The sequence below is a fragment of the Equus przewalskii genome, chromosome 14 (assembly GCF_037783145.1).
Source record: "Equus przewalskii isolate Varuska chromosome 14, EquPr2, whole genome shotgun sequence".
In the NCBI taxonomy this organism is placed as follows: Eukaryota; Metazoa; Chordata; class Mammalia; order Perissodactyla; family Equidae; genus Equus; species Equus przewalskii.
Genome location: NC_091844.1, coordinates 11,547,042 through 11,562,308, shown reverse-complemented (window position 1 = coordinate 11,562,308; position 15,267 = coordinate 11,547,042). Strand labels below are relative to the sequence as shown.

The 15,267-nt window shown below is 56.2% G+C and overlaps 1 protein-coding gene across 11 annotated transcripts in view; it reads left to right on the top strand.

Moving 5' to 3' along the window:
* ZAP70 (zeta chain of T cell receptor associated protein kinase 70) overlaps positions 1–14,535 on the top strand; it is a 33,925-nt gene extending 19,390 nt beyond the window's left edge. For 3 of the 11 annotated variants that reach the window (XM_070572099.1, XM_070572098.1, XM_070572101.1), the window contains 12 exons: positions 2,845–3,295; positions 3,716–3,876; positions 7,413–7,551; positions 7,650–7,737; positions 7,822–7,868; positions 8,098–8,149; positions 9,214–9,406; positions 9,979–10,185; positions 12,091–12,283; positions 12,366–12,506; positions 12,606–12,718; positions 14,011–14,535. In XM_070572099.1, coding sequence (XP_070428200.1) covers positions 2,894–3,295; positions 3,716–3,876; positions 7,413–7,551; positions 7,650–7,737; positions 7,822–7,868; positions 8,098–8,149; positions 9,214–9,406; positions 9,979–10,185; positions 12,091–12,283; positions 12,366–12,506; positions 12,606–12,718; positions 14,011–14,134 — 1,860 coding nt within the window. In that variant the 5' untranslated portion in view covers positions 2,845–2,893 and the 3' untranslated portion in view covers positions 14,135–14,535. Of the gene's footprint in view, positions 1–2,825; positions 3,544–3,715; positions 3,886–7,412; positions 7,552–7,649; positions 7,738–7,821; positions 7,869–8,097; positions 8,150–9,213; positions 9,407–9,978; positions 10,186–12,090; positions 12,284–12,365; positions 12,507–12,605; positions 12,719–14,010 lie in introns of those variants that run through there. The other 8 variants (XM_070572102.1, XM_070572096.1, XM_070572100.1 and 5 more) reach the window with 7 other exon arrangements.
* The last annotated feature ends 732 nt before the right edge of the window (positions 14,536–15,267 follow it).

The window sequence follows — 15,267 nt, the reverse complement described above, 5'->3', positions numbered from 1 at the left end:
AAATACAGACTATTCCCCAAGTTCCCTCATGCCCCTTTGTAGTCAGTCTGTCCCCCCGTCCCCCAGGCTCTGGCAACCACTGATGTGTACTCCCTGGGTACAGTTTTGAATGGAAGCAGAGTTTGTAGCCTTTTGAGTCTGCCTTCTTTCAACTCAGGCTGATGCCTTTGAGGTTCATCCCCATAGCTGGGTGTATTAGCATTTCATCCCATCTTATCACTGAGTAGTGTCCCATTGTAGGGACCTACCACAGTTTCTCTATTCATCTGTTGAGAAACATTTAAGCTGTTTCCAAAATTTGGCGATTATGGATACGGCTGCTCTAAACATTCCTATGCAGGTTTTCGTGTGAATATAAGCTTCCATTTCTCTAGGGGGAATACCTAGGACCTTGCGACTCTTTTTAAAACACCCTTATGGAGTGGTGACCTGTGTCTCCAGGTGGGGACACAAATGCCATCCTGATTAATTGCCTGCCTGTGACTGTTGGGACATCCAGGACGCCCTCAGTCCTGTCCTCCCAGGCCCGGCGTCAGAAGCGATCTGGTTAGAGTGCAGATTCTGGCCCCTGCTTGAGCTGCCCTGGCCCAGACCTCACCTCTTGCCCGTTCCAGTTCTTCCTCTCGGCCCCGTGCCCACCCTTGCCTGTCCCCAGACACCCAGCGGGGAGGCAGCCATTCTCAACCCACATAAGCTTCCTCTGTGCCCCTGCTGATGTTTGTTTAACTAAGCAGGGGGCCCGAGGACCCTTCCCGGAACAGAAACTGGTGCCTGGGGGGGCCTTGCTGGGCCCACCTTAGTAGAGAAATGACCGGATATGGCTATGGGGAGATAATTTTTTCCCAGCATTATATTTAAACTTACAAATATACAGCAAAATGGAAAGGATTCACTGTATACCCATTAGCCACCCCCCAGATTCTACAATTAACATTTTGCCATATTTGCTTTATCACACGCAGTCGATCCTCATTATTAGCAGATTCCCTGTTTGCCAATTCACCTACTTGCTAAAATTCATTTGTAACCCCAAAACTAATACTCAAGAAGGTTTCACTGTCATTCGAGGACATAGGCACAGCAGGGAGAAATTGGAGTCCATTGACACGCACGCAGGCTCCTGCTGAGCGTGAACAAGGTGTCACTCTGCCTTCTTGTTGCAGCTCCCATACTGTAGGCAAGTGTCTTCAGGGTTTATTTGGTGCCACACTGTTGTGCTTTTTGTTGGCGATTTCACTGTTTAATGACCCCCACCCCGCCAGTGCAGTGCTGCAGTGCTGTGCAGTGTTCCTTAGTGCCAGAAGGCTGAGATGTGCCTGACAGAGAAAACGCGTGTTAAGGAAGCTTACAGCAACGGTGCTGGGGACTGAAAGTCCAGTGTTAACGAATCAACAATATGTATTAGTAAGGTGTCCTTAAACAGACGTACACACAAAACAACGCTACATACCGATGGGTTGATGAAAATGCTGTGACCAGAGGTTTAAGGGACCCTGACCCTGGATTTCCTCTAGGAGCAATGGTTCAGCGTTTGCTAATTCAGTGTCTGCAGTGACTTTATAGAACTGCTGTGAATAATAAGACTTGGCTGTATCTATCTACCTCCCTGCTGGCCCCCATCCATCGCTCTCCACCCATCCATCTTTCAAAGTAAACTACAGTCATCAGCACCCATCACACCTAAATATTTCTGCACCCAGATCATGAACTAGGGTTCAATATTTTATGGTTTTTTTTTTTATTGAGGGGCCCAAATATGATGAAATGAACAAATGGTAAGCGTACATTCTCCAAGTTTTGAGAAATTCAGACACCTGTGTAACCCAGTGCTTATCAAGATATTGGACATCACCATCCCCCCAGGAAGTTGAGAGTAGACAAGTTGGGTTAGCTGCCTCACCAGATATCTATTTATCTAAATGTCCTGCTCCCCAGATAGGGTCATATTTTCCAATCACACATCTCATTTTGTTTAATGGCTGTGTCAAATGGGGTTATATGGAGTTAAACCCTAAAATATAACCAATCCCCTATTGATATTCAGATTGGTTTATGCTGTCTAGAAACTTGTCCATGAAGGCAGAGGGGCAGGGCAAGGGGGAATTTCTAAGGCTGAGGGGAAAGGGTCAGTGGACAGGGAGAGGGGAAGGCTAATGGGGTTAAATTCCTTGAGGAACAAAGCTTGTTCCAGCTTCAGGGCCTTTGCACTTGCTGTTCCCTCTGCCTGAAGTGCTCTCCATGCTTTCTGAAAAGCAGGCTCCTTCTCATCCTTCGGATCTCAGGTCAAATGCTACCTCCTCAGAGAAGGGGACCATCACAGCTACATGGCCTCTTCTCTCTAACACCACTCTATTTGTTTCCTTTCTAACTCTGTCCTCAATCTGTGATGACTATTTTTGTCTCTTTCCTTGTTTATTGCATCCCACCCCCCCCCCACCCCCCCTCCCCCCGCCCCATGTTATCTTCAGGAGGGCAGGGACCATGTCTGGCTCATTCACCCATATCTCCAGCACCGGACTGAAACAGTAAGAATTCAACACGTGCTTGGGAAACGAATGAACGGTTCCAGGTGCTGGGGTGTGGCGGCCAGTAGGGGTGTCCGGGAGCTCCGCACAAGGTCTCTGAAAAGTCAGAGGCGGGTTTGGACTCCCGGATCTGGGCCTTACTGGGGCTCCTCTCCACGTTGACTCTGGCACCAAGCAGGTTCTGCACAATCCGCGTTCAGCTCTGGGCACGGATGCCCCTCACTGCGGCGTCTCTCCACTATCTCTGGGCCCAGTAGACGGGGTCCAGGAAGGGAAGCCGAGGCCCTGACGCGTTCCCAGTCTCTCTCTGAACCCGCAGGGTCTGGCGAGGCGCAGGGGCGCGCAGCCTGCGCGGGGCGGCGGCGGCGATGCCGGACCCCGCGGCGCACCTGCCCTTCTTCTACGGCAGCATCTCGCGCGCCGAGGCCGAGGAGCACCTGAAGCTGGCGGGCATGGCCGACGGGCTCTTCCTCCTGCGCCAGTGCCTGCGCTCGCTGGGCGGCTACGTGCTCTCGCTGGTGCACAACGTGCGCTTCCACCACTTCCCCATCGAGCGCCAGCTCAACGGCACCTACGCCATCGCGGGCGGGAAGGCGCACTGCGGCCCCGCCGAGCTCTGCGAGTTCTACTCGCGCGACCCCGACGGGCTGCCCTGCAATCTGCGCAAGCCGTGCAACCGGCCGTCTGGGCTCGAGCCGCAGCCCGGCGTCTTTGACTCTCTGCGCGATGCCATGGTGCGCGACTACGTGCGCCAGACGTGGAAGTTGGAGGTGAGAGCGCGGGGCCAGAGGGGCGGGCCCAGGGGAGAAGGGAGTAGTGGGGACTGCGGGAGAGCGGCGGTCTTCGCCAGCCTGCTCGAAGCTGTGTTGCACCCGATTTGGAAGCTGGAGGGACGGGGCCCTGGTTGGGGGCAGGAGCCTGAGAGGAGGCCTCAGAGGCAAGGGCTGCATGGTGTCTGTCGCCTTCCATGTCCTGAGCGATGCCCCGGCGCACGTCTATGCCAGACGGGAAGGTGGAGGTGCATACTGGGCCCGGAGCGGGCGAGGCGTGGACTGGGGGCGGGGCTGGGAGGATGGTGGGGACGGTGCCCAGGATGGCCAGCGGGGTGCTGGGCTGAGGAGATGGAAGAGGGTTCTTGTGGCCGTGGACTTGGCGACACTTGCAAGTCTCCTCTACTCTCCCTTCCCTAGGGCGAGGCCCTGGAGCAAGCCATCATCAGTCAGGCGCCCCAGGTGGAGAAGCTCATTGCCACGACGGCTCACGAGCGGATGCCCTGGTACCACAACAGTCTGTCGCGCGAGGAGGCCGAGCGCAAACTCTATGCAGGCTCGCAGACCGACGGCAAGTTCCTGTATGTGGGGTATGGGGCCTGGGGCTTTGGGGAGGGCGAGACTGGGGCTTGTTGTCTGAATCCTGGAGGCTGGGGCAGGCCTCAGTGTGCAGGTGGGCCGTGAGAGGTGTGCCTGTGCTCACCTGTGCTCGTGGGTAGGGCGTCTGAGTGTGCAAAGGGACTGTTACACGAGAAAGAACAGCAGCAGTTAGGACTCCGGAGCTGGACTGCCTGGGTTGCAACCCAGCGTCCGCTGCTTACCAGCTGGGGACGCTGGGCAAGTAGCTGAACTTCTGCATGCTTCAATTTCCTCTCCTTTCTTCAACAAAGATTTACTGAAGACCTACTATGTGCCAGGCACTTTTTCAAGCCCTGAGGACATGGTAGTGAACAAAACAGACACAAATCTCGGTCCTGGTGGAGTGGGTAGACAAAAAAAGACAAATGTGGAGTGTGTGTATAAAATGTGGAGCGTGTCAGATGGTGAGTGCTGTGTGTGTAGGTCGGGAGGGGTTGCAGTTTCCCGTTAGGTGGTTGGAAAAGGCCTCTTTAATGAGGTGGCTTTTGAGTAAAGAACAGAAGGAGGTGGGAAGTGAGCTGGGCTCTCCGGCAGAAGGGTGTTCCTGGCAAATGGGAATGGCAAATACAAAGACCAGAAAGCAGGTTCTTGGCATGTTCAAGAAACAGCAAGGAGGCCAGTGTGCTTGGAGCTGAGTAAGTGAGGGCTGGAGCCAGGGAGGTGACCTCAGCTTTGTCCTGAGTGAGGTGGCAGCCTGGGAGGGTGTGGAGGCAGCTTCCTCTGACTGTCTTGTGGATGATGGTGGTAGCTACCAAGAGTCTGGTGTAAGGATCACACAAACTGATATGCGTAAAGCAATAGTGGAGTATCTGGCATAGACTGAAAATGTGCTGTGTTAGCTCTCATATGTGTGGGTGACTGTGTGTGTCTCTGCACGTGTCTGAGCCACAGCTGAACCGTGTGGCTATTGGTGAGTTACTGTGAAAGAATGTCTCTAAAGCTCTTTTAAGAACCCTGCTGGGTGTTTGAAAGCCTTCCTGGGGCTGTGGCTTTCTGGTCTGGACACAGCTTCCTTTGTATAACAAACGTTACCCAGATGCCAGCGGAGGTCACTCAGGCCTCAAGATAGAGAGACACTTGGTGCCTGCCTCTTTCCAAGACCTCAGGAAGCCCGTGCCCTCCCCAGGATGTCTGTCAATTCTCGAGAGCCTCCTTGCTCGTGGCAGCTTCTTGGCCTGAGATCCTGTCTGGCTGAATCCTCATTCTCTCCCACCTCCCCTGGGGCTGCGCCCTCTCCAGGGGCCAGCCCACTTGGAGGCACTGATCCCCTTCCTTTCCCCTACCCTCGCGGGGTCTGTGCACGTGCACCACATTGCCTGCAGGTCTCCCACGAGATGCTGGTCCCTCCACAAGGTTCTGCTGTCAGCTGATAAAATAAGTTTTTACACTCTAAGAGATTTGGGCTGTAAACTGGAGTGAAGTTCCCAAGGCTTCTGAGGGCACTCTTGAATGAACGATACAGATAATGCCCAGCTGCAAGGATGGCTTTTGAACAACTTAAGACAGGACTCTTTTCTCTAGGAGAGTAGGCTTACCTTTGCATTTGTAGCCGTTAGCACCGGCTATGTAACAAACCATCCGAAGACTTACTCACTCAAAATAACAGTTTATGACTTCTCAGGATTCTGTGAGTTAACTGAGCGGTTCTTCTGGTTTGCGTCCAGCTGGGCTGGGACTGAATAGGTTGGGATGGCCACTCTCACTTGTCTGGCTATTGTCTCAGTGTCACCTGGGTGATGGGGATGAGTTGGCTGCAGTGCTGTCATCACCCAGCAGGCTAGCCTGGGCTTGTTCACACGGTGGTGGTTGCAGGGTTCCCACGAACAGGCAGAGAGGGCAAGTTCTGATACACAAGTGCTTTTCAAGCCTCTGCTGTGTAATGCTACTGATGTCCTATTGGCCAAAGCAAGTCATGTGGCCAAGACCAGAGTCACTGAGGGGAAGGAACTACCTAAGGGAGAAGAATTAAGGCAGCCAGTTTTGCAAACAGTCTATCAGGATTGGAACAAGGAGGTCACAATGAAGATGATGGGCGTCTCAAACACGGGCATCTGGGGCTATCTTTCTCTCCTTTTGGACTGGAAACTTGAGGGCAGAGCCTGCCTCTGGCACTTCTAGAGGACTCCATCTTCTGGTACCTAGTGATGGCTGGCACTTATCCAGATGTTACCCACTTTCGTCCAGGTGTTGCACACTCTCCCTCTGGAGTGTGATGCTGCGACCTTACCAACATTTGGGCACACATCTCACGCACATTCATATCTCAGTTGCTCAAGCACACGTTTCCCCAGATGCCTGAGCGTCGGGGGCTCTCTCCAAGCCATACACAGCGGAGGGAGGTGCTGCGACTCTCCGGTTGGTGTAGCCGATTCTTCTTGTCTGGGCTTTGTCCTTCATCGCATGTAATTTCATCTTTCTCTAATTTTACCGTCCAAGCCGCTTTCTCTGGCTTCATCTCAAGTCCCTAATTCAGCTTCGTCACAGTCTCGCACAGTCTTTGCCTCTTTTCTTTCTTCTTCTCCCCTCCCCTCCCCTCCTCCATCCCTCCTTCCTGCCTCACACTCTCACACACACACAGATAACGATGCCACCATTCCAATGGTGTTAAAATTTCCCCCCGATTTGCTAAGGTCCCCGAAAGTATCACAGGATTCTGGGGGAGGGGGTGGGAGAAGTGAGTGGAGGGTGGGTCTGTGAGCACCCATCCCAGCTCAGCTCTGACCTGTTTCGCATCTTCAGCTTCCATGGAAGATGTTGTTTGACAAAGAATTCCACTGCCTAAAGGAAAAGTTTGCCAACATTTTGCAGTGTGTGACAGGCTTCGAGTTCACCAGTCTATTGAGATGAGAGGAATCTCAGGAGAACCAGGGCCACCGGCTTTGGGTGGCTGGAGGTGCTCTGGTGACTCGTTCTACCTTGTACAAAGGTGCCTCCCGAGCTCACCAGGGAGCTGTGCTTACCTTTGTTGCTCTTCATGCAGAAATGGCTTTCTCTCCCCAAGAAAATGGTCTTGAGTCTACCTGTTGAAGGCTGTGTGTCCCCCTGTGAGTGGCTCTGTGTCCACTGCAGATGGCCAAATATCCCTCCATGGATGGCCAAATGTATGGGCAAGTGTCCCCTGTGGATAGCTGAGTGTCCAGCTGTGGGTGGCCAAGTATTCAGCCACAGAGGACCAGGTGTCCCCCCTGGATGGCCAAGTGCCCAGCTGTGGGTGGCTGAGTAGCAGGTCCTACAGGGCCACATGTCTGCCTTGGATGACCGTGTCTCCCCGTGAACACCACCATTCTCCTGCTACCAGTAGGTCTGGAGGCGGAGTGGGCCTGACCTTGGCGCCCCCAGTCCCTGCTGCTTCTCCCTGAGGCTTTGGGGTGCAGAGTTCACAGGGTGTGTGTGTGTGGGGAACTGGGGCCCAGTAGGAGGGCACACAGGGGGTACTCAGGTGGTTGTAGGGGTGATGTGTCCTCCTTGCACCCACCAGGCTGAGGCCCCGGAAGGAGCAGGGCACGTATGCACTGTCCCTGATCTATGGGAAAACCGTGTACCACTACCTCATCAGCCAGGACAAGGCGGGCAAATACTGCATTCCTGAGGGGACCAAATTTGACACGCTGTGGCAGGTAAGCCGCCACCCAGTCTGTTGTCGGGGAGACACTGTGGCGGGGTGCTCAGGCTCCTGGGGGGAGTGGAGCCCGGCCCTGACCGCCCCCCCGTGCAGCTGGTGGAGTACCTGAAGCTGAAGGCTGATGGGCTCATCTACTGCCTGAAGGAGGCCTGCCCCAACAACAATGCCAGCGCGGGTGCAGGTGAGCGCGGCAGCGGGGGGGACGTGGCGGGGGGAGCAGGAGACCCCGTGCCCCACCCCCTCACTGTCCCTTCTGCTCCCCCAGGGGCCGCTGCTCCCACACTCCCAGCCCACCCATCCACGTTCACCCACGTGAGTCAGCCTGCATCTCAGAGTTGGGGCCTCGGGGATGGAGCTAGGTGGGCGATGAGTCCTGGTCCCAGGGCGAGGCTGGGATGGGGAGTGGGGCTGCTGTGGAGCAGAAGAGGGTCCCCCAGCACCATCCTTCCTCTGGAGTCCTCAGAGGAAATGGGTCTCATGAGAGGGGCTGGGTGCCTCCAGCTCGGGCCCTGCTGACTCTTGCTGACCCCATGACCTTTAGCCTCAGAAACGGATTGACACCCTCAACTCAGATGGATACACCCCTGAACCAGGTGAGCTGGCAGAGGTGGTGGTGTGTGTGGGGGCTCAGGCCAGGCCGAAAGCAGGTCCCTGGCTGGGCTCTGGGCTGTGGTGGGGGAGGGACGTGGGTCAGGCCTGGCAGGTGGTGGTTGCTTGGTTTGCCTTGTGCACACACTGTGTCTGCAGACACCCACCTGTGTCTGTGTACATGGGTGCCTGACACGCAGGGGAGCACACCTGGCCATGCCTGGGGCACAGACACAGATTTGTGAAGTAGCTACCATGTGCCCATCACTCTCCAAGCTCACTGTGTGTATGAGCTTGTTGAGTCCTCCCGACAGGCCATAGGAGGAAGTCATGATAATGACTCTCATTTTACAGATGAGAAAGGAGGGCAATTAAGTTTCTAAGGTCCCGCAGCTAAGCAGAGCGGAGCCGGGATTTGAACCCTGGCAGGCAGGCTCCAGAGCCCACGTTTCTAAAACGCTGGCCGCAGGTACTCCTGGGTTTCCTACGTGGATGCAGGCCTGTCCGCGTGTGCGCACAGGAAACCACTGTGGTCGCATGTGCACACAGAGGCTCACCGTGGGAGCCCTCGTAAACGTGGCTGCATGGTGCATATTAGACACGGGCAGGCAGAGACAGGGTTGTACACGTCAGAGCACACACATGCACACATGTGCAGGTTCCAGCTGGCACGCTGATGGTTACTCGTGCAGACATGCCTTTGGACCTCCATCACACAGAGACATGGCTGAGAGTATATGTGGGTGCATGTGCGTGAACACATGGTGCACACTCCAGCAGGTGTACACATGGTTACGTGTGCGTGTAGATGCACACGCCTTTAGAGTCTGCTTGGATGCGGTTTCCCACTTCACCCACAGATGGGACCAGGAGCATGCACAAGTGCACACATGCACACGGACACACACATGTTCCTGTGGTCTGTGCACACTCTGGATGGTGCACCCTGTCAGGGGCATGTGCCTTGTGGGTGGCGAGGCTGCCTTGCCTCCTCGTCCCCCTGTTCCTCTCCCCCCTCCTGACTTGGGAGTGTACACCTGTGTGTGTGTGTGTGTGTGCGTGTGCCCAGCACGCCTAGCGTCCCCAGAGAAAGTACGGCCGATGCCTATGGACACAAGCGTGTATGAGAGCCCCTACAGTGACCCCGAGGAGCTCAAGGACAAGAAGCTCTTCTTGAAGCGCGAGAACCTCCTCATAGCTGACATCGAACTTGGCTGTGGCAACTTTGGCTCAGTGCGCCAGGGCGTCTACCGCATGCGCAAGTACGGCTGCCCCTGCCACGGTTTGGGGAACCACTGGGGGCAGGCAGAGGAGGGGAGCGGCCTTGGGGGTTGGAGCCAGGCTGTGATGTCAGTTTGCCTGGGAGACAGACCCTGGGACAGGAAGCCCTGTGCTGGAGGATTCCCTAGGCAAGCTCGGGGATAGCCTGAGGGAATGAGAGAAGCAGGCCTGGGACGGGGACAGCTTGGACTGAGCTGCAGTTGCAACAGAGGCCTTGGCCCATCCCAGGGGAGCTGCAGAGGGGCCCCCTTGTACCCCTGCATTGACCAGTCACTGGATACAGGCTGCCCCTGGGGAGGGTGTCACTTTGAGGCAGTTCTTTTCAGTGAGCGGCACTTCCCTTTGAGGGACTCGGCTGTGAGCTGTCCCCAGCTGACACTCCTGGCATCGGAGGGAGTGTGTGCCTTGGCCCTGAAGGGAGATCTGGGTGGCAAACCACAGCGTCCCCTACACAAGGCCGGGGGGAAGAGAGGCCAGTCGGGTGGGAGTGAGGGGCCGACCAGAGCTGTGGCGGCTCACATGTGCACCTCTGCGTGGGCGTGCATCGTGGCAGGAAGCAGATCGACGTGGCCATCAAGGTGTTGAAACACAGCACAGAGAAGGCGGACAAGGACGAGATGATGCGCGAGGCACAGATCATGCACCAGCTGGACAACCCTTACATCGTGCGCCTCATCGGTGTCTGCCAGGCCGAGGCCCTCATGCTCATCATGGAGATGGCGGGCGGCGGGCCCCTGCACAAGTTCCTGCTGGGAAAGAAGTGAGCCCGGGGCGGGCTGGGCGTTTGGGGCTGGGGGCTGGAGGGCCCATCCCACCCCCTCGTGCATCTGCTTCACCCATGACACGCTCACACCTACCCCCCTGCTCACCCTGACACCCACACTCACGCCCACAAGGCAAAGCTGTGAATAGTGCAGGTGGCAGAGTCTGACTTCCAGGTTGGAGTTTCAGCTCTGCCACTAACTAGCGTGGCCCCAAGCAAGTCTGTTAATTCATCTGTGCCTCAGTTTCCTCGTGTGTATCATGGTGGCGATCACAGACTCCACCCCAGGGGGCTCTTTGCGAGGATGAAATGACTAGATGTGTGTAGTGCTTAGAACAGTGTCTGGCCCCACCGGTAAGAGCTTTCTGAGCATTACCCCTGTCACTGTTGCCGCCCCAACTCTCTCAGCCGAATCCACGACCCACGTGAAAACTGCTGAGAGTCGGGCATCTTTGACTGGAAGCGGGGTCAGCAGACTGCAGCCCATGGCTTGTTTCTGTCCTGCATGGTTTCGCATTTTTAAACGGTTGTAAAAGCAAAAAGAATAAGTAAGAATACGCGGCAGAGACCATATGTGGCCTGCAAAGGCTACTATCCTTTTACTAACCCTTTACAGAAAAAATTTGCCAACCTCGGATCTAAAGAAATTGCAGTTTCCCTTGTGTTCCCTCGTGCCTCAAACTCTTCCACTTGCAGACTCGATCTTTTCTGCTTACTGAGGCACACGACTGGCAAGCCAGGCGCTTGCTGGGGCCCACGCCTTCAGGGTGCACCCACAGTGTTTATTGGGCAATTTCTCTGTGACAGGGCCTGTTACCAGTGCTTGGGAATCACCAGAGATCCAAAGATCTCTGCCCTGTATTCTGGTTGGGGAAGAGAGGCTTTAAATAATAATTATAATACAATAAAGTATAGAGTATGTTGGAAGATAAGTACTATGGAATACGGGGTCTGGAGGGTCAGAGTAGAAGGTGACAAGTGAGAAAGTGAGGTTTGTGATGGAGGCAGCAAAGTGAAGCTCTGGGGAAGAGCAGTCCAGGCATAGGGCACAGCCAGTGCAAAGGCCCTGAGGTGTGCCCATGCCTGGTGTGGTAGAGAAAGAGTAAGGAGGGCCCCGTGGCTGGAACAGAGTATGGAGGGGAGTGGGGGAGCAATGTGGGTAGGGAGGTGATGGGGCAGATCGTGCAGGGCCTTGTGGGCCGTGGGGTGGACTTGGACGTTCACCCTGAGTGAGGTGGGAGCCCCTGGGGGCCTGTGAGCAGAGGAGGGCAGGGCCTGACTCCGGTGTGGGGAGAACAGGCCGTGGTGGGGTGAGGGTGGACGTGACTGTTCTGGTCCAGGCCGGCGAGGATGGGGGTTGGACCGGGGTGCAGAGGCAGTGGTGGGGAGCAGTAGGAGGATTCTGGAGGGACTCTGCAGGCAGAGCTGCCAGGGTTTGCTGACGGAGTGGCTGTGGGGTGTGAGAAGGAGGAGCTGAGGGCAGGGCCGGTGCTTCTGGCCGGAGTGAATGAAAGGATGGGTGGATGGAGCTGCTGGAGAAGAAAAGGGGCAGGGGGAGGGAGGAGCTGGTTGTGGTATGTGTGTGTGTGTGTATGTGAACAACCAGGAGCTTTGCTTTGTCCTTGTTCTCTCTGAGGTGCCCATGAGACCCCCTGAGGGCACAGGGGAGATGCAGGCAAATGTGTAAGTTTGGGAATCGTAGTATGTGGTAAATTTAAAACCTTGAGACTGGATGGGGGCGGAGGTTTTGCCTACTTTGTTCACTGCTCTGTCGCAGCCCCGTGCCCGGCACACAGCAGATGCTCAGGAAGCATCTGTTGAATGTACTCAGAGAAGTGGGCTTTGCTCCCTTGGGAACCTGGGCTGTCCCTCCCAGCTGACCCTGCCTCCCCTGCGCCTCAGGGAGGAGATCCCCGTCAGCAATGTGGCGGAGCTGCTGCACCAGGTGTCCATGGGGATGAAGTACCTGGAAGAGAAGAACTTTGTGCACCGCGACCTGGCGGCCCGCAACGTCCTGCTGGTCAACCGGCACTATGCCAAGATCAGCGACTTTGGTCTCTCCAAGGCTCTGGGTGCCGACGACAGCTACTACACCGTGAGCCCCCGCCCCTGTGCTGCCCCGGTGGGTGGGCGGAGGGTCCCTGAGCTCTGCCCTGGCAGCGTCTCCCCCTCCGCAGGCCCGCTCGGCAGGGAAGTGGCCGCTCAAGTGGTATGCGCCCGAGTGCATCAACTTCCGCAAGTTCTCCAGCCGCAGTGACGTCTGGAGCTACGGGGTCACCATGTGGGAGGCCTTCTCCTACGGCCAGAAGCCCTACAAGGTTAGCGTGGGCAGAGGCGGGTGGCCGGCTGGGTGGGAAGGTGGGGAGGGGGTGGTGGTCCTGTTTACTCACGTGTGGACTTGGCTCTGGCTTGAGCAGAAGATGAAGGGCCCCGAGGTCATGGCCTTCATCGAGCAGGGCAAGCGGATGGAGTGCCCGCCAGAGTGTCCGCCCGAAATGTACACGCTCATGAGCGACTGCTGGATCTACAAGTGAGTGCCGGTGGGTGGGAGGGTACCTGGCTGAACTGATACTGGGCGGGAAGTCATGGTGCCCAATAGTCCAACATAACTCTTCTCACTCAAAGGCTCTCACCCAGTTCTCGCCTTTCCGAGACTCAGTACCTTTAGTCTCCCTGCATCTACGCTCAACTCTTCAACACACTGACCCTACAGTGCTCCAGTGGGCCAACATCCCAATAACCGAGTTGTGGACACCCAGTGCCCCAGCATCTAAAACCTCAGTACCCCCAGCCAACACTCACTGCATTGACCCTGCAGTGCTCAAACAAGTTAGTACTCCGTTACCCAAAATGTGATACAATACTCAGGGCATGGGATAATACCAGTATCTAATTCCTCAGTCCCCCACCAGCCAACACTCCACACCTAACTACCCAGACGGGCCACCACTGAGGCATCCAAACGCTCAATATATTCAAAACCCCCTCCTCTGTCTGGTTGAAGCTCCACTTGAACACCGCAGCTCATAACACCATCAGTATCGCAACTTCCCATCAGACAATGGGCGACATTCACCCAAACAAGCTATTCCTGACACTGACCACGCAACGCATGGACATTCCAACAGTTGATGGCTTTCCTACCCAACCTCCATTATTCCACAGGCCAGCACCTGTGACATCCAATACACCCAAGCCATCCAATACACAGACACCCTGTTTATGCTAAGTAAATAATAAATGATCAGTCCATCCAACACGTATTAACCTGCCTTCGTCAGGAAACACTCAGTATACCAACACCCAATACCCAAGGAGGCTAGCACGCAGCACCCCAACACAATACATGGATATTCCTCACACGGTACTGCGAATACCCCAGCTCTCTGCTAGCTGAGACCACCCTCAATGCTCCAATGCTCTGCTCGATTATGGCCAGCATATCTGCACCCATGTAAGCCGGCACCTAACACACAAGTACCGTTGCGCTCGACACGTGCTCAGTCCTTCAGCATTCAGTACCCCAGCTTCCCACAGTCAATAGTTGTCACCCCCACACTCAATGCATTCAGTTCCCTAAGTCTTCGCCAGTTACCACTCAGCGTAGGGTCACCCCAGCATCCTGTATGTCAGCAGCTCTTCTGTTAGGCGGTCCAGCAACACCTGAATTCCAGCACTCACACCCGAGAGAGCTCCTCCGTACCCAGTCTCCACCACCCGACGGCCCCACTGAGTTTCTGAGCCCCGTGCACGGCCGCCCTCCAGCGAAAGTTGGGTTCTGGGGGTGTGCTCGGTGGCCTAGATCTACCCCACCCCCCACAGGTGGGAGGACCGTCCAGACTTTGTGACCGTGGAACAGCGCATGCGGGCTTACTACTACAGCTTGGCGAGCAAGGTCGAGGGGTCCTCCGGGGGCGAAAAGGGGGCCGAGGTCACGTGTCCCTGAGCCCCAGTCTGCCCAGGGCCTGCAGGCCCCCACGCCCCAGCTTTTTCTCTGTGCCCTCAGCCCCGCCCCAGGACCGCCAGTCTGGCTGGGGCCAGCTCAGTCCTTTCCCCCACTGGCTGGACTGTGGTGAGGGGGGCAGCCGAGGCCTCTGGGCCACACTGGTCCAGCGTTCCCCAGCTGGTCACCTGTCCTCTCTGGCTGGGGCAGGCAGGAAGACCTTGGGAGGGTGGGGTTGTATAGCCTGGTCCTGGGCTTGCATCTACCTGGGGGGCCCGGAACTAAGGGGGCATTGCTTGCCACAAGGAACCTCCTTCCTCTGGGCCCTGAAGGGGAAGACTCTGGGAGTCCTCAGGTGGCAAGGCCTCAGTCATTGGAATAAACTCAGCTTCTCTCTTGTTTGAGATCCCTCGTCTTTTCTGGGGTGAGGGTGGGACCAGGAGAGGGGGAGGGGTCATTGGAAGGGGTCAATGAGAAGTACATGAAAACAACTCTTTGGATGTGGGCCTGGACGTGACCCCCTGGACATGGGTCTGAGGGGCTGGTTTTCCCACTTCTCTGCCCTGGGAACATCTTCCTGCAAGTGAGGGGCTATGGCAGCATGGAGAAACTGAGGCAGGTGAGTGTGGGGGCTGAGGGGCATTTGTGGATTGCACGCAATGGGCGCTCTCCCTGCTAGCTAAGTGTTAGTATCACCTGGTGAGATTTCAACAAACGCTGACCGTCCCCCCCCCAGCATCGGTGCGTGTAAAGTCTCTTCAGGTGATTCTGTCACCCAGCGCCCTACTCCGCTGCCCCGCCTTCCTCCCTGGGCCCCAACAGCCGGGATCTTCATCACCTGGTGCCCCAAGTGCTGGCTCAGTCCCGCTCAGGAGAAGACCTGTCCCCAAGCTCTTGCTGCCTCAGTTTCCCCACACGGAAAATTGGGGTGTTGGAGGGCAGAACCCACCAGGTCCGGCCAAATGGAGCCAGGTGCCTGCATTTCTTCTCTGAACTTGCTCCCTCTTCTTCGCTGCAAGCTGGCCCGTCCGCAGTTCCCGCCAAGGCCGCCTTCCCTGGCTTGGCGTCCAGGGTGCTGGGCTTAAGGGCCAAGGAGAGGCAGGGAGATTTTCTGCGGCTTCTGGGCAGGCGACTCC